Source organism: Pseudoliparis swirei, chromosome 13, assembly GCF_029220125.1.
Source record: "Pseudoliparis swirei isolate HS2019 ecotype Mariana Trench chromosome 13, NWPU_hadal_v1, whole genome shotgun sequence".
NCBI classification, from domain to species: domain Eukaryota; kingdom Metazoa; phylum Chordata; class Actinopteri; order Perciformes; family Liparidae; genus Pseudoliparis; species Pseudoliparis swirei.
In genome coordinates this window covers 2213774-2229507 of record NC_079400.1, presented here as the reverse complement: position 1 = coordinate 2229507, position 15734 = coordinate 2213774, and the positions used below count along the sequence as shown (strand labels likewise).

The 15734-nt window shown below is 43.5% G+C and overlaps 2 protein-coding genes and 1 long non-coding RNA gene across 3 annotated transcripts in view; 2 read left to right on the top strand and 1 right to left on the bottom strand.

Moving 5' to 3' along the window:
• Nucleotides 1–372: 372 nt before the first annotated feature.
• pagr1 (PAXIP1 associated glutamate-rich protein 1) lies at nucleotides 373–2738 on the top strand. Its single transcript, XM_056430600.1, has 5 exons — nucleotides 373–580; nucleotides 1214–1420; nucleotides 1695–2028; nucleotides 2117–2205; nucleotides 2351–2738. The coding sequence occupies exons 2-5, from the start codon at nucleotides 1252–1254 to the stop codon at nucleotides 2581–2583; spliced, it is 825 nt and encodes a 274-aa protein (XP_056286575.1). The 5' UTR covers nucleotides 373–580; nucleotides 1214–1251; the 3' UTR covers nucleotides 2584–2738.
• A 522-nt stretch (nucleotides 2739–3260) lies between these two features.
• tlcd3bb (TLC domain containing 3Bb) lies at nucleotides 3261–9871 on the bottom strand. The gene is made up of 7 exons (XM_056430598.1): nucleotides 9466–9871; nucleotides 7812–8019; nucleotides 7451–7534; nucleotides 6828–7053; nucleotides 6437–6532; nucleotides 5409–5518; nucleotides 3261–5266 (listed from the first exon to the last, which is right to left on the bottom strand). Exons 2-7 carry the CDS (start codon nucleotides 7934–7936, stop codon nucleotides 5020–5022), a joined length of 888 nt encoding a protein of 295 aa, XP_056286573.1. The 5' UTR covers nucleotides 7937–8019; nucleotides 9466–9871; the 3' UTR covers nucleotides 3261–5019.
• Nucleotides 9872–13005: 3134 nt separating this feature from the next.
• Nucleotides 13006–15734, top strand: part of LOC130204092 (uncharacterized) — a 4834-nt gene continuing 2105 nt past the window's right edge. Inside the window, exons 1-2 of the long non-coding RNA XR_008833552.1 lie at nucleotides 13006–13037; nucleotides 14033–14124. This is a non-coding gene — a long non-coding RNA (uncharacterized LOC130204092). The remainder of the gene's footprint in view (nucleotides 13038–14032; nucleotides 14125–15734) is intronic.

Genomic DNA, 15734 nt, shown 5'->3' with positions numbered 1-15734 from the left:
GATATATAATATAATTAAAATTAAAATTAACCCTCATCCCTACATTTCAATTATACCCTATAATAACCCCTGTGGGGGGCGTTTGACGTCCAGCGTCCTCTTTTATACCACGTACATTTTAGTCGTCAACGATATTATATACAAACATATATATATATAAAATTGTGTTTTTATTTTTATATATATATATATATATATATATATAAATAAAAACACAATTTTAATTGATGCGCTAACGTGAATAGGGAAGCAACAATATGTTTAATAAAATGTAGGCCGACGCGCACTCAGTCCTCCCTTGTGCGACTGCGCGCTGCGCAGGAAGTAGTCCCAGCAGCAGATCGCTCCGACACACGTCATAACAGCGGACCATCCGCATGGTGTTCAATCTACGGGAATGCGCGGTCCGACGGAACCAAGCGCATCGTCACACAACTCAAAATGGCGCTATGTTTACGTCTCTGTATAATCGTGTATTCTCTCTAAAAAGTCTCATGGAGAGCTTTCGTGGTTTTATTCTGTGGGAAAGATAATCCGATCATTTAGAGAAACCGGGGATCCACGACAAACCGGACGTTCGGTAATGATCATTTAATTCACGTGTCTTATCTTATTGTAAATTGCCATTCAGAAATAGCTGACGGTTAGCACTGGCGTTTGTTAGCGACGTAGTAAAGTCAAATAAATACAATATAACGTTTCATGTGTTGCTTTGTTCATTGTGCAAAGGTGTGGGAATGATACCACTCTCTTAAAAGAAGATGTATTTCTGTTGTAGGAGTTCAATTATGGATTAATGTTGAACTCCTTTTTGGTTTTCAAGGGAATTATTTATAAAACTATTCTTGAAAGTTATAAGTATTATTGAAATGTATTTATATGGAAGATGTATGTATATATATATATACATTGTTTTTTATTTTATTTTTTATTTTCTTTGTTATTTTTTTCCTTTATTTTATATTAATTTTCTGATTTATTTTATATTAATTTAGGATAGGAATATATAAGCATTTTTTTCTTCTACCTATACCTTTTCAGTCTTTCTCTTTTGTATATTATATAGAATAATATTGTATTGTATTTGATTTGATTGACTGAATAAAATACACAACAACAACAACTCATAAAAAAATGTTACTCGCACACTTACCGATTACTTTTATGTGTCCTAACATGTATCTTTTCATAATTCATGCTTGTGATTTTGCAGGTCTGTGACTCCCAAGTCCCCCAGCAGCAGTCGGAAGGATGCAGGCTGAGGGCACAGACTCTTCCCTGAGAGAGGGCATCGAGGCTCTGGGTGTGAGCGACTCGGAGAAACCTGCAGCCGGCAAAGAGGAAGAAGGCAACACACACGAGCAGGACACGGAGATGACAGCGGCCACAGAAGAGGACACGACCACGAGGGATGAAACGGGTAACTCCATTAAGAAACACAACTCTCACAGCTTGAAAGCACACGCAGTGCATAAGGCATGTTATCATTCGGGGACAAAGTATTTAGTCTGTCTGTGTTCAAAATATGTGCAATAGCTTCTGTTGTGATCTTTGTTTTCTTTCACCAAGATGCTAGGTACAGTATCAGTGTGTACTTTAACTTTAGTACCGATGAAAATAGATATCATGTGATACTGAAGCGCCATAATTCTGCTTTTGTTCAACTGACTTTGTGCTCGTTTGTGCCGCCTCAGATGGAGATCCGGATGCACTGGAACGAGAAGAACACAAGGATGCGCCTCAGGCAGACTCGGTGCCGGATGGTGGAGAGGGGAAGCAGGAGGCAGGAGTGGACAGTGAATGGGAGCTTGCGTACAGTGACGAGGAAATGGAGGACCCCAAACACTGGATGCCCCCTCCTGCCGAGATCAAAAGACTCTATGAGCTGCTCTCTAAAGGGGAGATGCTGGAATTGAACTTCATGCCCCTTCCTAGGAGGCCCCCTACTCCAGATCGTACCCCGTCACCTGAAATAGAAGACGGGGAAGTAACGGAAAAGGAAAGCGAGAGGGAGGAGAGAGACTGCAGGTTAGCATACCTATTTCTCATCATTTCATTTTGGGATTTTTGTTTTGTGTATAGGTCATGTGAAACCTCATAACTGTTATTTTTACAGGCCTCCAACTCCAACGGAGTTTGACTTTGATGAAGAGAAAATGCAAGCCACTCCAAAAAATGCCTTTGTGAACAGACGCAGAAAACCAGGTAATAAACCACGAGTCTTCTAAGCCAAGTCCACAAATCATCTGGACTTGGCTCTTCCATTATATTCTGAAAGCACAGCAGAAGTGATGGTTTGGTGGTTTCGTGAAATCTGGTTGATGTTTTTTTTCCCCTCCTCCTCTTCCAGGATCTTCAGCCCGCTCTGTGAAAAGGGAAGCTCGGCTGGACAAGGTGCTGTCCGACATGAAACGCCACCGCAAAATGGAGGAGCACATCATGCGAACGGGTCGAGATCTCTTCAAGACTGAAAAGAAGCTGGAGGAGGCGCTGTCTCCCAACAGCCAGAAGGAGCGGGAGAAGGAGAGGGAGCGAGACAGCAACCCCAACACCATCTTCTCCCCGAGACAGAGGAGATACTGAAGTATCGATGGATGAGGACTTTCTCACAGACACATGGGGCCAAGTGCTTTCCAGGCTTTCTCAAAACTTGAAGTTTTTTTTATCAAACAAGTTTTGTATGTTTTGTATGTGTTTTGTATTTTGGCAATAAACATTTTAATCCTGGAGAACGTTAACTGTTGTAATCAGCGCTCAGTAACGACGGGTGATGAGGACAATATATATAAAATACATATTTATGTATACATACGTATATATTTAATCATGATCACTATAACGATCATAATGATGATATATTGTGGTATACTGAAGATTGTGAACCTTTATGGAAAAAAATAAGATACTATATACAAAGCAGCTTACAATATATTATCACATTTATGTTGAAACCATATATTTCAAAAATAACTATTGCATTAAATCAGCGCTGCTTATTTACCTAAATTTCCCACAATGGCCTGCTACACAGAAATATTAAAGGAAAATGTTCTATTAAGATGTTTACATTGTGATAAGAGTATCGGCTGAGACTAACTACTGGAAAAGCAGCAATACCGCACCAATGTGTGGACTCTGGCTCCCTCTAGTGGTTCACTTTCTCCTCTAAAGGACTGAGGTTCGGATCAGATTAATGATCTTTATGTATTTTGGTAAATTTCAACAATAAAACTTCAGGGTAAAAAAGACTCAAGGCAGGATGAGGACAAAGAAGTATATTTTAGCTAAGTTGGAGTAACAATACAGCCTTCACATAAGGCTCAGAAGCATATAGTATATGTATGCATAAATATGCATTCAAAACCACAAACCAAATAAATACAAATAAATAACGAGCAATTTGTGGAATATACAGTACGTCAGTTGAAATGTTTGTCTTTGTCAAGAAGCAGGACCGGAGTTCATGGACCGGGAATGGATGTTCTGCTCCTCACGCCCAGCCGTCCAGATGTTTTGGCACACGCTGCCCCGTCTTGATAGTTCATGAGCTTTGTTTTATTCATTTATTTAACCCATTTCTAAGACAGTGAAGCTGCTTCAAACAAACTCACAATGATAAAACTAGCCAGTTAGTTCATCGGAGGTTCATAGAACCAGTGGCTCTAATAAACGGCTAAATGATCAAAGTATTTCATAAAATCAGAATTGCTTGAAACAATTCATTCACTAAATAATGGTTAAAATGTAAACGAGGAACATTAAATCGAGTTGCCAAATATGGACCGATATGCTGCATGTCCATCAGAAGGGAATGCTTCCCTACAAGATAATTTTGCGCTTTTATTTCCCTTCAAATAGCAAAATTGCAAAGTCCCCTGACAAAGCTACACATGCTCAATTATTATAGATCCCTTATGGAAATATTCCAGCCAATAAAATGTATATTTTAAGATTTATATTGCACCAATCTAAAAAAAACTTTAAAAAACTCTAAATGTAAAGTGACTGCTACTGTGCATCACCTCCTTGTATGCTAAAAACACTTTGTGATACCAGTAAATGGAATGAAGTGATATCTCTACTGAAACAAGAAGCACTGCCAGAACCTGTGGGGGCAATCAGTGAAATGGTTTGTGTGAATGCTGAAGTGTCATTGTTCAAAAACATCTGTAGAAACACCAGATGGTGAATTGAGACAAAACCTAAGAAATACTCAAAATTAAATAAAAACCCGACATTGGCCTAATACTGAAGTGGAAATAAGGACATCTTCACATCGGTTCTGTACACCCGTAGAAATGTTCTGTCCGACGGAGCCTCTTCCTTCTTCTCGGAGGATTACAAAAAAAAAACAAAAACCTAAAGAAAACGGCAGAGAATGGGGGAAACGGGATAAGGCAGCAGAATACAGTCTTATGAGATGATCTCCCTTCTACAGATGAGTCAGCCTGCAGGTTGGTTACATGTTGTTAGAGTGACAGTGACTACATAGAAGATACAGAGATTAAACACTCACAAGTCAAAATACTGCTTCGCCGGGATTTTTTTCTTTTTTGAAGGTCTTCTTCATTACTAAACTGAAATAGGCCTTCTGTCTACAGCAAATGTACTAACATACAATAAAATACATTCCTATGTGCCTCCTCTTCCTCCACCGTGAGGCAGAGGACTGGATCTGATCTACATGAGGGAAATAGCCACCTATGCTTGCTATACATCCAGGCAAATTCCTCTCGGGGGGTCAGTGCGCGTTCCGATCCGCCACAGTGCCAGATGACATCTTTAAACACCGAGTGCGTTAGCACGCCGCTCGCTTCCTACAATCTGAGATGCTGAAGTGCTCCAAGGCCGGCGAACCAAATCATTTCTGTGAGGAGCCAGAAACAGTTCAGCAGCAGCTTGAGGCCGTCGTCTGGAGCGCTCTTCATATTGCTACTTGGTTCAAGTCTCACTTCTCCCCTCACAGCTTTCTTTCCTTTACATACTCATTGGTACATTCCCCCCCCCCCCCTTCTCTTCTCAGTGAGTGGCCAGCTCCGGCTCTGAGGCGCATGTGCTGTAGCCGTTGGCCGGCTGTGGCGGCGCGTCCTGCCTCTCCTTGGCGGCGCCCGGTCTCTGCGAGCGGGAGGAGCCCGTGAACAGTCGCACGGCGCCCCTGCAAATCAGGGAGAACCAATAGAGCTGGGGCGCCATGAGCAGAGCGGCGCCGAGGTTACAGTGCCAGGGCACCGACAGGGGCACCAGGTGGAAGGGAATCGACGCGTACCTGCATCCAAAAAGACACACACGGGATTTTAAAAACACGCGTTCAGAGTCTTGCGCCCGGAAGCCGCGAGGCGGAGATCACATTACCGAGCCGAGCGAGGACAGCGGAACGTGAGAAAACGGAGATGGAAAGACAGACATACCTTCCATAGGCGTAGTAGAGGTAAGGGAAGAGGAGGACTCGACAGATGAAAAAAGTGACCAGCATAAGAGCCCCGTTCACTTTGTGCAGGAGAGTGTGTTGCTGTTTGTACTGAGAGCAGAGAGAAGCAGACGGTCAGAAGGGGCGAGCAATGCAAGCAGAACAGGTCGCTGGCAGCCGACGGTGTCTCGGTCGCCATGGTTACCATGACACTATCGCACGGAGCGAACAGGGAGCGATGGCGAGCGCCGCTGGGCGGACGACGAGCTCTACGGGACGCAGTGGGACATTCTCATTAGTTTCCAGCCGTTTAATTAACTTCTATCTTGGACTTTCCACCTGCTTCTGTGCGATACCACCGAGCACAACCGAACACACATTTAGGAAAAAGTTTTGTAATTTTTTTACTCTGTCCAATTCACAAGTCTCATCTCCTAGATGGCATCCCATCAATATTCACGCCGTTGTTTTCCTTCTTTAGATACGAGACGACGGCTCCACGAGGCCACAGCTCCGAGCCGGTTATTGTTTATCAAACTGACGCATGCTCCGCTTCTGGGAAAGGAAGGGGCCGGGGGTCGAGTGATGAGCGTCGACGGACAAGCCGATATTGTATCTGCTAAATATCCAGTCAAATGCGAGGGGCTATATTCAGAGGCCGACAGCTGGGGAGCCTCAGATGGGGGTCAAGCAGGAAGCAGTGGAGGGGACACCTTTACCTGGAAACTGAAACGTTATACACACCACAAAGCTAAAGCAAATGCAGGGGGGGGGGGGGGGCAGCTCCTACAACGTGTATGCGAGCAAACGGCGTGACTCATGAGTGTCTGTGTGTCTGACAGGGCGTCTCATGGAAGACGGTCGACGGGAGCCGATGGACATGAATAAGCTGCATGCTGGGAATGACCGGGAAAAACAGATTCTCCATCGAATGAAAATGGGGGAGGGGAGGAAGTAAAGAGTGTCGTGAACTTTAGAGCGACACATGCACGTGTAGCAATGCACCGAAGACTGAACCAAGACACTCACCTGGATGAGTATTTTTCCTAAGCAGACCCATGGAGTGCTGAGCTCCGCCATGAACAGAACGCCCTGGAAATAATCTCCCTTCCCTTGTCGCCAAAACTAGAGACAAGCAGAGGTTGATTCTTTTTTGAGAATGCAATTACAGCTTTGTTCCTGAACAATATAACAATATATATATATTCAATCAATGAATGTCGAGCTAGAGGGAACACATTGAGAGGTCATTTCTACTTCCCCAGACAAACTGATGGAACTGATGCATTCTGCCCTCGTGGTGAACAGGGATGTACTTCTACGATTTAGAGCTCCAAGAATTAGTCGAAAGAACGACAGATATTCCAGTGCCGTACTTCTCCCTTGCCTGACTCAACTCTCCGTAGTATGTGACAGTTACCACAGAGACGGGGAAGCAGGCGGTGACCATGACAACATGGTGCAGCACCATGAGGAACTCGCGGCGCAAGTAGCTGACCAGCGCTTTGCGCATGTGCTGAGGCGCTGCCGAGGCCTCCTCGTGCCCTTTGACCCGGAGCTTGTACCAGTAGCACATGAACATCGCGTAGATGTCATACACGAAGTAGGGAACAGCGAACATGATGTAAGAGCTCGTCAGCCAATGCCTGTGTAGAGGAGAGGAGAAGCCGGATTTAAAAAAGAAAAAGAGGAAAGAATAGATAACAGTGTAAGTTAATAATTTGTTTCATGCATTAGATTTTATAATAAATCCCCTCTGGCCAGATCCTCCTCAAATTGAATCAACATCGCAACGCTTTCCCTTTATACTCACTTATATACACTGTATATACTTAGCATACTTTTTCTTTATTATTACATTTTCTTCAATTTAATATGTACTGCTCGGCTATTTTATTTTATTATATATAGTGTAACTTTGTTTGCTGCTGCTTCAAAGACATCTCCCCCTGGGGATGAATAAAGTATATATTTATCCATCCATCTAAAGATAAGATACACTGGTCGACTGGTATGGAATATATTCTTTTGAGCATTTCTTACTGGTCCTCCAGGATGTCCTCGCAGGAAGAAGCAATGATGTAGCCAGCTGAAGAAGCCATGACTGCCTGAATGGATGAAACCAACCTGGGGGGGAAGAAAATGGAAAGATAAATACCAAAATGGGGTTTAAACTATCTTACACATTGTAAGAAAGTAGAGACCTTATGAGAGATCTTGGAAAATTACATAAGTGCAGCTCCGACCACCTGCCATACTCGAGTAATACAGATAAACTTCACATGAGCTTATGTCTTGATGGAAAAACTTGGATGGCACTGTAGTAGAAGCACCGCTGAAGTACGGAAGTGTTTGGAGGAACAATGTTGTCATTTCAGTATTTACAAGTTTAAGAAGGTCTAACCTGGCGGATACAATGACTGCATCTCCTTCGCTCCATCTCAGAGCCGGGATCGACCGTAGGCATTGTTTGGACAGAAGGAAAAGGCCTGGAAAGAACACAGACCCAGCAGCTAGAATAGTCAGCATGGTCCTCGACAATCTGTCCGAGGGGCAAACGAGTTCAACGGGCGATCTGGTCCTGGAGTTCCGTCGCTCTTTCCCCCTTCTCTCTGAAACACACACATCATCAAACAGTGAGCAAAGACTCCTATCGATCTCCCGAGCGACAGCTCCCATTAGCGGCACCGAGACACACAAACAACGCTCGATCAAAGTCCAGCATGTGTGGCGATGCGTTGTGAAGCGGACCGGTGTGCAGGATCCAAAGCAGGGAGACGATATGAGAGCAGAAACACAGACAGAAGGCTCTCTTGTGCAGCATGCTGCTCAGTGTACGCAGGGTTCTTACACATTTTGACCAATGGATTTCCAGGACTTTAAACCAAATTTCCATGACCAAACTGAAATCTCGGTATAAACATGAACATTTTTGAAAATTGTGCGTATTGAGAGCGTACGCCGGCTTATATTTTGAGATTCTTTCTTAAAAAAACGTATTAATTATTTCAAACTCGGCGTAAATGAACATGTGATAACAAATTTCCATGACTTTTCCCAAACTTTTATGATTTAAGTTTTTTCCATGACTTTTCCAGCCCTGGAAATAACCATTTTAAAATTCCATGACTTTTCCAGGTTTTCCATGACCGTACGGACCCCGTGTCCGCCTTTATTCACTCCCCCGTCAATGCACAGGGCAGCCATGTGATGGTTCCATGCAGTATTCTTATAAGATACTAGCTGACTCAATAATAAGTCGAAGTGCATTGAGAAAATACGCAGTGCGCTTTTTTAAAAACCCTGAACGTCGAAAATATCGACATAAGAATGGGCTGCTGGTGCTCATAGTTCCGGGAGGTAATGTTACCTGAATGCACCGGCCATGCTCCTGACCGGCAGCGTTAGCTAAACACCTGGGGGGGGGGGGGGCTGTCGGTTGACGTACCGCTAATCTCCTCCGGTATTCTGCAGCTCTGCCAACTGTTAAACGTTTGAGTTGAGCATCTTAAATGGTGCTAACGTCAAATGACTTCCCTGAACTAACGCTCACTTAGCGAGCTAACGTTAAAAACACAACGGCTATCTAAGCTAAAACGTTAAAAATAACAACACAAGAGCGTTTAAGTAACAACAATTTACGAGCTTTATTGTCGGGAGGGGTGTCAAGTTGTGTCGAGACAACCGGGCCAGCCGTGAGGTGCAGCTGCTTTAGAGCCGCTAACAATGACGCGAGGACGGCTAGCAGCTCACAAATGATGGCAGTTGGTCCCCGTTTCGTTCCCAACGGTTCCCGGTTGACCCCCTGCTTGTCGTTAGCGCGAGGACAACTCCCGATGAGCGGTCGCTGCTAACTGAACGCGACGCGCCGCACGTTGCGTCACTTCTTCGCGGTATAACGTCAACTGTTCGGTTAGCTTGTTATTTGTTTGTAGCCGTTAGCTACTAAACTAACCGATAGCGTGGAAGCTAATCCGCGCTAACAGATTAGAGTCAAGATAACTACACATGTTTAGAAGAAAACACATAAATATATATATATATAAAGCAACATTTACACATATTTTGCAGAGTCCAATCGGCGGCTAGTCGAAAACTCTCGTCCTCCACAAAGAGTCTAACGGTAGAGCTGTCCCCGGGGTCTCCGCCTCGATGATCCGCATCTTTATGTGGCCGCTTCGGGGTCTGACGGGGAGCAGCAGCGAGCTAACGCGAGCTTGCAGCGAGTTAGATCGACATCGATGGGAGGGTGGCTCAAGGAGAGCATCGGTGACTGGCCTGCTTAAAGCAAGCTTTTTGCAAATAGCCAAGTAAAAAAAAAAGTGACCCAAAAAAACACACACAACGCCACGCTCCGGTCCAAGTGTCACGGCAACGTGAGCTCGTCCCAGCCGCGATGTCGGCTCGTCTGTCCCGCAGCAGCAGACCAGAGGCGCCGCTGTCTCGGTTGACTCAACGCGGCGCTCTGCTGCGTAAACTCGCCGCTACGGGTCCAGACAGCGCGTCACGACCAGGGATTCGCACCTCTCACTTTGTGTACTCTGGGGATTCATCGTTTTCTACACATGCATAACATTGAATTTAAAGCATGTATTCAAGCTGTGTTTACAATTTGCAATATCCAATCAGACCACTTTTTTTATTTTTTTTAAGTGACTTACATCCAAGCAGAATCAGAATCAGGTTTTATTGGCCAAGTAAGTTTGCACAAACAAGGAATTTGGCTTGGTAAAGTGACTCTCAGTGTGCTTACACAAAATATACATTACAACACAATACAATACAAAACAAAAACAAAACAGTGCAGTACAAAAGAAACAGTGCAAAACAGTGCAACAGTCTAAGAAGTTTAAGAAAGTATATACAAGGCGGAATGGCTATATACAGTAGCTGTGAAACAGTAGTGAATTACTCTGTATTTGTGTATTCAATTCATAGAACCGTTAGACTATAACACCAATTAAAGGAAGTTACTCACCATTAATGCCAGTTGTGTCTGTAAAGACTTATTTACGTGTTTGTCTTGGACCAAGTTGTTTATTTGACCTTTGGATGGACCAGCATGTGCAAATAAACTGTTCACTCATCAGTCCTTATCTGCACATTATCAGACATGCCTGGCATGTGTGGATGATCATTCTTAGGACATTTTACAGCATCGAGCACCTTGGTATATATTTATAGGCTGGCAGATTGCATGCCAATGTTCCAATGTTTGGGTTTATTACATTACATTACATGTCCTTTAGCAGACACTTTTATCCAAAGCGACTTACAATAAGTGCATCAACCTAGATTACAAACTCAGAACAACAAGATACAGAAAGTAACATTTCCTCAACAGTCGAACTGCAAAAGTACCATAAGTAATAAGTAAGAGCCATTTAAGTGCCACTGAAGTGCTAATCTGTGTTTCAATCCAGATATAGTCAGAAAAGATGTGTTTATAACCCTGCTCTGTCCTTTGAGTTGAACTGTAACAGCAGCTTCTACTGTTTCTACACTTGGATACATGTATAAAAGAGTACAATAAATAGATTGTGAAGTAGGCAATCTCCTTTTGGTATGGCATATCCTACATGGTCCTATCAACTGTGTATAATTAACACTCACTGTGTCCATAACGAATGGTCTACTCAAAGCTTGTGCAGGAGAGAAGTAACTGTGTGGAAACAAAATATATATGCAACACACACTGAAATACAAACAAAAGCATTAACAAATATATATATATATAAGAAAAAATCATCAATTCAGTAAACAAACTTGGAAGTTATAACTTTTAAAGGTTGCACACGATTGTGCCTTCAACCTCTTCCACCGCTGGTCCGTTTGCGATCTTACAAGATGTATTAATTTTAATGATGTTAGAAGTCGGCAAGACAAATTGAGAATAATATTCCAGTTTTAGTACCAGCCAGACATACAGCTCTGAGGTTGGAATAAGAGCAGCTTTGTATTTAATTGAATGAAACACTTGGTCAATTTGCCATAAATTACAAAACTATAAAAAGTTCTACTCCAACTGAAAATATTTAAATGCCAAGAAGGAATGTAAATGTATTATGATTATTTTAAAGCAATGTAATAATGTTAGTATGCATATTAGAATTAACTTGTTTTGGAGTACCAACGTAATTATTTATTTCCCATTTGCACTTTGGCTTCTGCCAATGAATTTAATTAGTTCTCTTCAACACTAGATTAAAGTAATTTAAAGGGAAATAAACATTCAGGAAACAGGAAAAGGGATCTTTGCACACTTATCTAGAACGGTGCAATAAGTAACAACAAAACTGCACTGTAAAAAAGGATTTGAGGTTTTAGTTCATTCAACTCATTTCCCTAAGTCAGTTAAACTAAAGTGTTGGGTGTACTTGAAATATCAAGTTCGGCTGTGCCCAACTAATCACTACAGTTGGAATAGTTGAAGCAGCACAGATGTCCTAGTTGACTCAACTGTTTAGTCCCTGCAAAAGCCCATATGTAACCCCACACAGTTCGATAGACGGCAGTTGGTGGCTTGCCCCTGCAAAAGCCCTTAGGCCGTGTTGCCAGGTCCGCGGTTTTCCCGCGGAATTGGGCTACTTTTGAAATGTTGCCGCGGGTTGAATTTTGTGTCCGCTGGTTCGGGTAGACCTATTTTGCATGCAAATTACATGAATATCTTAAAATAAAAATCCATATTTTAAAGCCCCACTATGTAGTTTTTCCCTTTTAGCGCCCCCTTCAGGTTTTTAGGTATTTAACGTTTACGTCAGTGTCGTAAATACCCAGTTACGATAGATGCAGCCTCGCATACACTTGTATTGAGTTGGGATCATGTGTTGTCCTGTATTATAATATTATTATTATTTGTACGTGTCACGGGTTATAAAAGGTGATGAGGGGGAGGTGACGCGAGGGTTTTTTGTTTGGAGCGGCGGACTCAGAACGGCAGCAATCCGGCGTGCAGTCATTTACTTTTGTTTTGGCAGACTGCAAATGTGGAGTACGTGTGATCGAATACAATATTTTTGACAACACCAAAAAGCTACATAAAAAAGCTCCCCTTATACTGGAGCTGCGAGCGTGGAGTGGCACTTTATGACATTGCGTAATCACTGCCAGAAAGCAGGTCGAAGTACATCCGCCGAATGGAGCGGGCGGCTCCAGAATCCTACATAGCGGAGTTATTTCCCCACAGACCCCCGATGGCAATGGCGGAGACGCAAATCGTCATATTAAAAGTCATTGTAGCGGCACACTTTTTTTCAAGCTGTTATTTTAAGGTACAAAAGTTACATAGTGTTGCTTTAAATGAAATAATTTATTTATACCCAAATCCTACCAAACTGACTCCAGATCAGCACGTACACACATGGACATGGACTTTAAAAGCAGTGTATATGGTTTGGCACGGGCATATTTTGAGTTCTGATATTGGGCTGGGTTTTATTGGGCTGGTTTTGGGCTGGTTTTGATTGGCCATTGGGCTGGTTTTGATTGGCCATTGGGCTGGTTTTGATTGGCCATTGGGCTGGTTTTGGGCTGGTTTTGTCACACAGACCGGGCAACCCTGCCCTTAGGTAACCTCACGGTTTGCTACAGTGGATGAAGAAAATTCATTTTTGGATCAGGAGTTGCCAAGGTAAGAACATACTTTTACTCTGCTTGTATTTATCGAAATATGTTGAATAGGAAAAATTTATACATTTTACACACGGTTTGCCAAGTAAAGCTTGCAGTAAATCGTTTTTAATGACATTTAAGTCCTTGTTTAGGACAACGTTTAGCTAGCAGGAGTTAGCTTTTGTAGAAAACCCTCCTGTTAAGTTTGTTTCTTCGGTCTAGCAATGAGGTTCATTTTACATGTTTCATGTCACGTCAATGTCACGAAAGAGAGTGTGTGTGCGTCTAAAGGTGCATTCACACCAAAAGCGATGGGATGTTTCACGTCGCCCAGGTTTTCCCGAGGAGAACCTCATATTAGCGGTATTTTATTACGAAGAGCTTTATAAAAATTCTAAATCTAAACACGACTCAAACTGACTCCTGCTCAGTCGGAAGTGCAACTGAAAGCCTCGCCATCGAGACACAAGACGCGGAATAGATGGTGGTGTTCGCCGTACTCTTTCCTTTCTCTTTTTAAATATCTTGAACCCAAAAGCAACGGTTGGTTGCGGACGCAGGTCCGCTCCACAGGTGCACCGCGCTGTTTTGACAAGGCAGGTTTTTGGTGCGGCTCCGCTGGTTCGGGTAGACCTATTTTGCATGCAAATTACATGAATATATTTAAATAAAAGTCCATATTTAAAATGAAATAATTTATTTATACCCAAATCCTACCAAACTGACTCCAGATCAGCACGTACACGCCGACACATCCGCGCACACAGTTGAGCAAACTCTCACCAGCTGCTTCTTGCAGAAGGAGGTGTAGAGAATACAGGAGAGGACAGGAGAGGAGAGGAGTGGACAGGAGTGGACAGGTGAGGACAGGACAGGAGAGGACAGGTGAGTACAAGATAGGATAGGAGAGGAGAGAAGAGGACAGGTGAAGAGAGGATAGGAGAAGACAGGTGAGGACAGGTTTGAGCTCTAATGAGTTGGTCTTTGGACATTCTGTGCGTGGTCCCTTGGCAGAACTGAAAGATGGATCATGGAGGTCTGGATCTGTGGGAAGAAGTTGGCGTCCTGGTCCATGAGCTGGAGGAGGGGTCCCCAGCTGTGCTCAGGTACAGGTACATCAAAGACTGTTGAACTCTGGAGAGAGGAGTGAGGAGGGGGAGTGAGGAGTGAGGAGGGGGAGGGAAGAGTGTGGAGGGGGAGTGAGGAGGGGGCGTGAGGAGGGGGGAGTGAGGGGGGGGTGAGGAGGGGGAGTGAGGAGGGGGAGTGAGGGGGTGAGGAGCCTGATAACCCGATGGCCCCATCACCTCTTCACGCCTCTCAAAGATCACAACAAGGGAACAAGTGTTCACTCGGAGCTCCTTTGTTCAAGGTCACAGAGCATCTTCCCAGCAGCTGCTCAGACCTCCTGGGGCCGGTATTTCAAAATGATCCACCAGGATTAATCCTCCTCGATTGGATTAAATCCTGATCAGATCCCAAAAACGGGTATTTCAAAGCAAATCTGATCCTGAAGATTCAGATTCGTTGAAAATCAGTCAAATGTATTTATTAACATGCATTCAGCACACACACTTAATGTTCATAGCCAAAGCTTAAACGCTTATGAGATAAGAGATAAGATAAGATAAGATATATACTTTATTAATCCCCAAGGGGAAATTAGTTCTCTGCATTTAACCCATCCTTAGTTATTAAGGAGCAGTGGGCTGCAGTGATGCGCCCGGGAAGCAACTGGGGGTTCAGTGCCTTGCTCAAGGACACCTCGACTTGCAACTAATGGGGAGAGCGGGGATCGAACCCACAACCTTGGGGTTGCAGGACAACCCCCTTATTACCCAACTGGCATTTGGAGCAGCTCTGTGTCAACTGGCTGTCTTCTCTTTCCACAAACATCTATAAAGAAAACGCATCTTAAGGTTTTATCTCTTTTGTTGACAAGTGTTTCCTAAAAATGCAACTTAATTGAGTTTATTTTGTAGAGCCCATTATCACAAATTACACATTTGCCTCAGAGGGCTTTACAAACTGCACACATAGACATCCCTGTCCGCGGACCTCACATCGGAGATATGCACAACACATTTTAAAATCTACACCCAATGCATTGCGAGTAAATGCATTAAAATGTGGATCGCGACGTACAGACGCTAGCCTCTTTATTAGCTTGTTAGCTCCTTAACACAGAAGTCAATGGAGCAGCGATAGCTCGCGTTAGCGCGAACTCGGCTTTATTTGACTTCGCCGAGCTATTCTTTCAACTTTGTGCGGATTTATGTAATTTGTTAACTCAATATAGTGATTGCCTTTCATCTCGTTTTAGGACGCATCAACACTGACTAATATTATACTTAGATTTAGAGACAACAGTAGTGCCAACTTCTCCTTTTTTCCGTAAAATGTTCGCTCCGTTTCCGGTTTCCCGTCTGATCCAGGGGGCGGGGCCGGATTTGGAAATCCCAATCTGCCGGTATCAGGATCACTCTGATCCAATCCCGCAAAGTTTTCAAATACCGGGATGGATCAGGTTGATCCGTGGCTGAGGAAAGGGGGATTTGGTTATCCGGATCATTCTGATTTGGATTACAAGTTTTGAAATACCGGCCCCTGAGGATCAGAGGTGGTTGAGTAGAAACGTGGTTCATGCAAACAGCAACACACACCTGTACACACACACCTGTACACACACACCTGTACACACACACACCTGTACACACAC

Coding starts and splice junctions, on each gene's coding strand:
- tlcd3bb (XM_056430598.1), bottom strand. CDS start 7,936: ATGCTGACTATTCTAGCTGCTGGGTCTGTGTTCTTTCCAGGCCTTTTC. Junction 7,054..7,450: donor GAGGACATCCTGGAGGACCA/GTAAGAAATGCT, acceptor TCCTCTACACAG/GCATTGGCTGACGAGCTCTT. Junction 6,533..6,827: donor CCTGCTTCCCCGTCTCTGTG/GTAACTGTCACA, acceptor GCTTGTCTCTAG/TTTTGGCGACAAGGGAAGGG.
- pagr1 (XM_056430600.1), top strand. CDS start 1,252: ATGCAGGCTGAGGGCACAGACTCTTCCCTGAGAGAGGGCATCGAGGCT. Junction 1,421..1,694: donor GACCACGAGGGATGAAACGG/GTAACTCCATTA, acceptor GTGCCGCCTCAG/ATGGAGATCCGGATGCACTG. Junction 2,029..2,116: donor AGGGAGGAGAGAGACTGCAG/GTTAGCATACCT, acceptor TTATTTTTACAG/GCCTCCAACTCCAACGGAGT.